Source organism: Chrysochloris asiatica, unplaced genomic scaffold (assembly GCF_000296735.1).
Source record: "Chrysochloris asiatica unplaced genomic scaffold, ChrAsi1.0 scaffold00014, whole genome shotgun sequence".
Taxonomy (NCBI): domain Eukaryota; kingdom Metazoa; phylum Chordata; class Mammalia; order Afrosoricida; family Chrysochloridae; genus Chrysochloris; species Chrysochloris asiatica.
Genome location: NW_006408532.1, coordinates 22709885 through 22718615, shown reverse-complemented (window position 1 = coordinate 22718615; position 8731 = coordinate 22709885). Strand labels below are relative to the sequence as shown.

The 8731-nt window shown below is 39.3% G+C and overlaps 1 protein-coding gene across 1 annotated transcript in view; it reads right to left on the bottom strand.

The window, feature by feature from the left end:
* LOC102827704 (proprotein convertase subtilisin/kexin type 5-like) overlaps window positions 1-8731 on the bottom strand; it is a 472359-nt gene that overhangs the window by 408578 nt on the left and 55050 nt on the right. The window contains exon 2 of the mRNA XM_006834928.1: window positions 5951-6055. Within this exon, the coding sequence (XP_006834991.1) occupies window positions 5951-6055 (105 nt within the window). The remainder of the gene's footprint in view (window positions 1-5950; window positions 6056-8731) is intronic.

Here is an 8731-nt window from a genome sequence, read left to right as displayed (position 1 = left end):
TTTCTGGGATATACCCTTTGGGTGGTTGATGATGCATGGAGGGGATTGGAACCATGGCAGTGAGATGATATAAGATGGAATGAATGTAAAACTAAAGTTCTCCCATGTAAACTATCATATAATTCACAATAAAACGTTAAAAAAAAAAAAAAGTACAATGAAAAGCAAAAAGGTACAACTAAATCAACTCTAAAGTCTACGGAATCTGTGAGTCTATGATAAATAATACATTGAAATAGTTTTTCCAAAATGGAAACTAATGCTAGGCTTCCAATATTAATTAACTCAGACTATTGTTTCTGAAATTTAGCTTGGATTTCTTGGAGAAATGTTGTTCCGCCAAAAATAAAATTTTATGGGCAAGAACACTGGAAAGCTTGTTGGGCCAGCTGCTATAATACTGTACCAAATATTATTCTGCAAAAGTTGACTTCATTATTACTATTCTAGTGTTGTTGCTAAGTACTACTCCTTTATTACACTTGTTGTTCTTGTTATGTGCCGTGGAGTCGGTTCTGACTCATAGCGACCCTGTATAGGGTTTCCGAGGCTGTAAATCTTTACGGGAGCAGAAAGCCTCATCTTTCTCCGGCAGAACAGCTGGTAGTTTCAAACTGCTGACCTTGTAGCTCACACCCCGATTCATAATCACTACGTGGTACTTATATGCCGTGGAGTCGGTTCCGACTCATATCGACCCTATATAGGGTTTCCGAGGTTGTAAATCTTTACGGGAACAGAAAGCCTCGTTTTTCTCTTGAGGAATGGCTGGTAATTTCGAACTGCTGACCTTGAGGTTACCAGCCCAACTTGTAACCACTATGCTACCAGAGCTCCTACAATACTAGTAGTAGCTACAAAAGACCTCCCTAAAGTATTGAAGAGCAAAGCTACCAATCTGAGAAGTACGATGCACCTGCCTTAAGCCATGCTATTTTCTATTGCCTCGTATGCATATGAAATTAGACAATGAATAAGGAAGACTAGAGAAAATCGATGCATTTGAATTATAGTGCTGGAGAAGAATCTTAAAAGTAACATGGACTACCAGAATAACTAACAAAACTATCTTAGTCTATATGCTTTAAAAAGTTGGAGTACATGGAAAGCAAACAATTAGAAGGGGGAAAAAAAAAAAACGGCCTGAAGGAAATATAACAGATTTTAGGGGACTTTGAAATACATGAAAATTAAATGTAATCCCTCCCAGAAATTTGAATAAAGTCTATAATTTAGCCAATCATATTAAATTAGTGTTACCTTCTGGTTATCATTACGATAATATGATTATGTATCAGAATGCCCTCATTGAAATACAAAGTGAAGTATTTAGAGGTAAAGAAGCATCATGACTTCAATCTGCTTCTACATTTTCAGAAAAATACTGGTAACGAATCGGGCTGTGAACCGCAGGGTCAGCAGTTGGAAACTTCCAGCTGTTCCACGGGAGAAAGATGGCGCGTTCTGCTCCAGTAAAGATTTACAGACTTGGAAACCCTGTACAGTGTCGCTATGAGTTGGAACCGACTCTATGGCATATAACAACAACAACAACAATATTTTATGGAAGGAGCTCTGGTAGCGTAGTGGTTACAAATCGGGCTGTGAACTACACGGTGAGCAGTTGGAAACTACCAGCTGTTCTGCGAGAGAATGATGAGGCTTTCTGCTCCCATAAAGATTTACAGCCTCAGAAACCCTGTATAGGGTCGCTATGAGTCAGAACCGACTCTATGGCACATAACAAAAACAACAAACCTATATATTTATAAGAAGTCAGGTTGGTACAACTGTGATGTGCTTTCCTGTTAAACAAACGATTGAGGGTTCAAACTCACCCAATGTTTGAACAGTGGCTCTGTCACATGGGACCAGAATGAGTTGAAATTGACTGGATGGCACCCACAACTACAATAACAACATCATAAATATTCGTATGCATATGTATGCACTGCATGTGTAGGAACACATATGTATAGATACTATACACACAGAGAGATAAAGAAGGATAAAGTAAGGTAAGATGGTCACCTTTAAAGGATTCTGGGAATATATAGGAATTCTCTGTAACATTTTTACAACTTTGCTGTAATTAAAAAGTTTTTCTTTAATTGAAAAATAAAAATATTGACATTGGCCCAAGCTTTTTGAGGAAGAACCTGGAGAAGGAAGGATGTAGTAGAAACCCCTTTCTTCTTTGCTTTTCTCCTTAAGACTGGGAAACACTGTAAACTATAAATCTCCTTGGGTCCTTGAAAGTTACTCTCATAGAGAGCAACAGTGAGGCCATTTGAGGTTTTACTACACCTGGGAACCCCCAGAATCTAACACAGGGCCTGGAATATACTCAGGGCTGGAGTCTGGTATGGCACTGTGGGATAAAGCACTGGACTGCAAAGTCAATTTGAACTGCAAGGTTGGTGGTTAAAACTAACCAGCTACTCCTCAGAAATCCTATACAGGGTAACTATGAGTCAGAACTGACTCAACGGCACTTATAAATAACAACTTATAAATAACGTAGTTAATGAATGAATGAACTGCAAAGGACTACAAAAAACAAATTATGTGCAATCCTCCATGTGTGTTATTCTGTCTTCCAAGTTGGAGACGTGTAGTTCTTCTGTCTAACTGGTTTGGTAGGAAGCATCAAAATGGAGAGCAGTACAATAAGGTCCTGATATAAGTGTTCTGTTTTTGAGGCGAAAGATCAACTGAGCATGTATTCTTGGACTGGCCAGCAATGGCTCATCTCATGTGTTCTGCGTGAGGAAAGGGTAGACATTTGAAGTACTATGTGTCCCAGCATTCAAGGTCTTTGTTGGATCACACATATGCACTGAAAAGAAGAAGAAATGAAGACTAAGATGCCTCAAGATGTAATCTGATACAATTTGATGAACTTGACCTACACCTATGGATGCAGTAGCTCAAAAGAGGGAACAAATCTTTACAACGAGGATTATTCCCACCCCCGCTATACACAGGGTAAACAGGAATGGGCAACTTGGACATTGGCTACCCAAAATGTGGGGGCTACAAAGGCAAGAAGTGACTGGATTACAAGCTTTCAAGAGGGAGCCTAGATCCAGAGGGCGTGGAGGAAAGGAGAATCTCCAGTGAGTACTATCCAATCTGTCTGGGCAGAACTGATGAAAGGAGATGGGGATAGCACTCATGTGGTATAACAGTGAATAATTACTATCAGGACTGACTGTTAGGATTGGAAATGTAAAGGTAGATGTCTTGCAACAAAAGGAGGGGAGTGGTTGACTTTGCAGGTCAGAAGCGGAGGCCCCTGGGACCATCAAGGGAAAAGAGAGGAGTGCAGGACCCTACCCAGAGAAATAGTGACGCCACAGATGGAGGCAGAGACAATGATGTGGAGAGATGGAGTGGCTGGAGACTCTAGACCCAGAGAGGGAGAGAGGCTGTGTGCTGATGACCTGGGGGGGCAGGCTTGACAAGGTATACCCTTTGGTTGGTTGATGAAGCAAAGAGGGGATTTTAACCATGGCAATGAAATGATACATGATAGGATGAATGCAAAGATAACATTGTTCCATGTACACTATCACACAATTCACAATAAAACAGTTTAAAAAAAAAAAAAAAAAAGATGCCTGAAGATAAGATTAAGGATTGAAAAAGCTCCATATTCAGCAAACCCTTCATGAATACAATGCCTCATTACATTTTGTTCTTCCTTCCAAGCCAACATGTACTTAGTTTTTCAAATTCACATAGACTATGCACAGAGGTCTGAAATTGGAATCATTTTAATTACTAAAGTTCAAGAAAGTTTTTAAAAAGCTGGTTAGCAGATGAAAAACGTGTCTTTGCTTCTAAAACTAGCTAATTCCAAAATACCCAGATTGTTTTCCCAGAGACATTCAATTCTGAATAGAGATGAAGGGGAGAAAAAAATTTAACCCACAGACAACCAAAGGGAAAGCATTAGGAGATATTCCTATACCCCATGCATAAAAATCAGGACCTAGAAAAAGAAGTTCTGGTGTGGTGCTGGACTGCTAACCAAATGGTCAGGAGTTCAAATTGACCAGCCCTTTCTCAGAAACCCCAGAGTGTCGCTATGAGTCAGAACTGGCTTCACGGCACTTACCAACAGGAGAAAGTGCTTTATCTATTCACATCACAATTTCACAATCATGAACAGTGTGTCATAATATTTCAGAAAATAAATAAATAATAGATGAGGCAAGCCATGGCACATAACAGAGGGCAGAGCTTCAAATTGTAAACCTAATTTGCATATTAATTTTTGCTTTAATAAGGAATACGATTTTCGAGGAATCTCTCACTGAGCATGCCATGCTCACTGGTAGGAACTTGTTCACAATTTATTTGAAAATGAGCTCACACAGCAAACCCAAAACATAATGAAAATCAAGCATCCTAATCAATAAATAATGGGCAGGGAACCCAGAGAGTTACTGGGACAAGTTGGGGCAGCTGTTCTTGCTTCCTGTTTACTTGACACCTCTGAGCGGCCAATTAATTCTCAGTCAGAAGTCAGTCAGTCCCTTCCTCAAACTTAAAAAGGAGAATTTGCCCTCAAACACCTTAGTTACTATTAGTCTGTTTTCCTTGTGTCCCTCACTCACCCCAATTTCCTCTCTCCCACTTCCAAGTAGTCATCTTTTTCTAAAATTGGGGTAGGAAGCCTGGGCTTATCATACTTACTTCTAGATTTACCCTGGAATATGCTGTCTGTACAACCTAGCAGAATTTGGAGCAAAGCCAAAGTATAAGAAAGATGCACAATTAACCCTAGAAGGCATTGTGCTATACAGTAACCTGTAGAGTAGGCGCCTGCTTCTACCTGTTCATTTGTGCTCAGTATCCACCAGTTCCAGACACAGTCCAATACTTAGTTAGGTCAAAGGCATAGCTCTACTAATAGCAGCTAAGAGTGACGATTCATTGTGAGCCAAGGCCTGTCCTAAGGGTTCTAGAAGAGATCCTTCCTTGTATGGCTCTCATAACCTCAGATCTGTATGCAAAAAAAAAAAAAAGCATGATATTCTTGGTAGTGATTCTGTTCCTTGGAGTCGGTTCCGACTCACGGCAACCCCGTATAGGGTTTCCAAAGCTATAAATCCTGACAGGAGCAGAAAGCCTCATCTTTTTCCTGTGAAACCACTGGTAGTTTCAAACTGCTGACCATAATATTAGCAGTCCAACTCGTAACCACTACGCTACCAGAACTCCTTAACACTATCACTTATATTCTTAACAATGATATTCTTAACACTAAATAAATCCCAAATCTCTCTTTCCCTCTTTCCTTCTCCATCTTCCAAAAGAACTCATCCCCATTTAGAGACTGGTACGACCCCTGGAGATTATGGCCCTTAGTCACCCTTCAGGTCTGGAATGGAACTCTACTGTAAGGTTCAATTTTCAGGGACATAATACCACTAGAGAGGTACACATACCTTAGACTAATCAACTAGGTGAGATCAAAAATGCAGCATTGACCCAAAGACAAAGTTTACAAGGGTTAGGAAAGGAAGAATGGAAAGAGGAAACAAAGGGAGGAAGTGGACTAAATGATGTTACATTGGGGAAACTGCAATCAATGAGATGAAATAAAATGTGTGTAAATTGTTGAATGGAAAACTGATGATCTGCTCTGTAAACTTTTACCCAATTCATATTAAAAAGTTACAAAAAAGAAAGAAAGAAAACCCATTCCTATGGGTACCACATGGTGGTATATCAACTGAGATGAGAAGGGTATATCAGCAAAAATCAAGCCGTTGTCTATTCCTTGTCTGAAGAGAAAGCAATGGCACTTGAACAAAGCATAGCATGACACTCTAGAAACTTGAGCCTTCATACTGGTCACCATCTCCTAGTATGATATTACCAATGAAAAATGCAGAAGCTTTGCCTCTTGGTCCCCACCCAGATGGGTTCTTCTTACCTTTGGTTCCATTGAAATGAAACTGTGGGTTCCTCTGCTTGAGAGAACTGCCCTTTTAATCGTCCTGCTATGGTAGAAGTGGTAGTAGTCCTTCAGGGCCCCAATCTGCAAAGGCAGAATGAAAAGGAAGGAGCAAAAGAAAAACATTAACGCATGAAAAAGAATTTTCTGTTGTCCTGTTGTTTCATTAAAATAAAATTTAAAAAAACCAAAAAGGTCCATAAATTATGCATTTGCTTGTTGTGCTTAAATGTTACTTGAGCCTTAGTGATTACTTTTCAAAAGGGACATGTGATATGAAATGGAGTGTCCCTGAGGCAATGACAATAGAACTAAAGATTGATTATAATGGGTAGCTCAGACTGTCCATATCTCTCTTTTAATGTTTATATGCAGCGTTTTCAATAATTCTCTATCAGTTTATAACCAAATGTGGAGACAGATGGGAAAAAATATCAAACAGCTATTTGGCTATTAAACCACACTGCATTTTGTTTGCTCCCAGAAATGTACAATGGAACTGCCTTGTTAGATTATTTATATCATTAATTTTAAATAAGTTTTAAGCAGGAGGTCATTCACAAAGATAGCATTACTTAGGTTCCTGACTTTAGTAAGCAGTATAATTATACAGCCGTCATTCATTTATTTCAAAACAAAAAGTGGAGTGGCAAATTCTTAAACAAAACTAAGATCCTACAGCTATCTATCAAATAAGGTTTCTGCATAAAAACCATTCAATACACTGTATCTTATCCATTTCTTTAATATCTTAGTCTTTTTGTTTACATATCCCTTTCCTTAGTTAAAAACATTTAAGTCTGTTTTATAGGTTTTCTAGTGTGATGCTATAGGGTCTGTACCTGACTTTGAATCACAAGGTCGGCCGTTCAAACTCACCAGCTGCTCCTCAGAAACACTATACAGGGTCACTATGAGTCACAACCAAGTCGAGAGCACTTAACAATAACAGGTCTGTTTAACATAGCTTTGAAAATAAGTCCTTGACCACGTTCAGAACACAAACTAGAAAAATCTGCCAAAAGAGCATTTATCAGTAAATTATAAAACTTGGACTATTCAATGAAGATAGGGGAACTTGAACTATTTAATGAAGATAGGAGAGCTTAGTTTCTTAGTTCCTACAGACACACACCAAAAGTGTCTCCTCAGGTAGCTCGTATACACTTACATGGATGGCTCAGTTTCCTTTCCCATAAAATTGAATTTTGGACTAATTAATTATGCAGCTCTCAAATTCCACTCTTTGACAATGAGATTTTGCTTAGTTTGGTCAAATACACCAAATGATTATTTCTCCACAACTGCCTGACTCTGTCCCTAAAACAAGAATGAGCATCACAGGATGTTTTGCAATTGGGACAATTTTTTTAAAATTGGCCTTGTCTAACTTAATAAAAGACAAAGTAATTGACTCAACTTAATTTTTCCTTTTAAAAGGTTTAGGTTTAATTTTTCCTTTTCAGCACATTCTCAAATATCATCTCATTCTTTCCAAAGACGAGCAACTCAATTTCTGTCCTCTTTTCTGGGACTTCAGGCTCTGACTGACTGTTTCATCATCATTTAGATCTGAAAGAAAGTTTAGAGTCTCCCATCCGGTTTTTGGGGGTTGGTTTTTTTTTTTTGTTTTTTAGTGTTGTTGTTTTTGTTGTTGTTGTTTTGTTTTGCTTTTTAAATACACACTGCCAGACCTAAATAGAAAAGATCCTGGGTGGATGAGCAAGGAATGTGGGCATCTCTGAACTCAAGGACCAGGACCTGCAAAGTGGTAAACAATGACCAAGAGGGCGTAGGCGCCAGCAGGAGCCTCCAAGAGTGATTCAAGGATGGATTTACAGGCTGGTTTTCAGATTCCAGAGGACTAAGGGTAGAGTCAGAAGGGGCCCTGTAACCCTTTAGAAGAAATCTTAAAATCACAAGAAGCTTAGAATTTCCATCTCAAGCAGGTTTTGCAAAGTGTATTCACTGGGAGCTTCTAGAGTTCCACGTTCTCAGAATATACACTTGCTGAGGAAGTACCTTACAGAGGACCCATTGCTAATGTGAAAAATAGCACTGTGTTTGAAATCATCTCTACTGAACCACAATTAAACTTTGTTGATTATAATAATAGCTGAATTCAACTAAACCCAAGGACTTCTGATGTGGCACTATAGGATCAGCACTGGACAGCAAACCACAAAGTTGGTGGTTCAAACCCAACAGCTACTCCTCTGAAACCCTGTACAGGGTCATTATGGGTCAGAACTGACTTGATAGCACTTGAACAACAAGTAGTCCTGGTGTGGGGCTATAGGATAAAGCTCTGGGCTGCTAACCACAACGTCAATGGTTCAAACCTACCAGTCACTCCTCAAAAACCCTAATGAGTTGGAACTGACTCAACAGCACACATTAAACCCTTATAGTGTAGTGGGTTACACACTAGACTGTTAACCACAAGATCAGCAGTTCAAGCCCACCAGCCACTCCAAGGGAAAAAGGTGTGGCTTTCTACTCTGCACTGGAACACAAACTCAGTTTGAACCACAAGATGGGCAGTTCAAACTCACCAGTCACTCCTTGGAAACCCTATACAGGGTTACTATGAGTTGGAATCAACTCAATGGCAGTTGTTTTGATTTGGTTTTGTATGAAATTAAAACTTTGCAGTCCAGCGCATTAACCCACAGTACCACACCATACATATATAGCCTTCTGGTGTGGCTCTGTAGGATAGGCACTGGACCACAAACTACAAGATTGGCAGTTCAAACC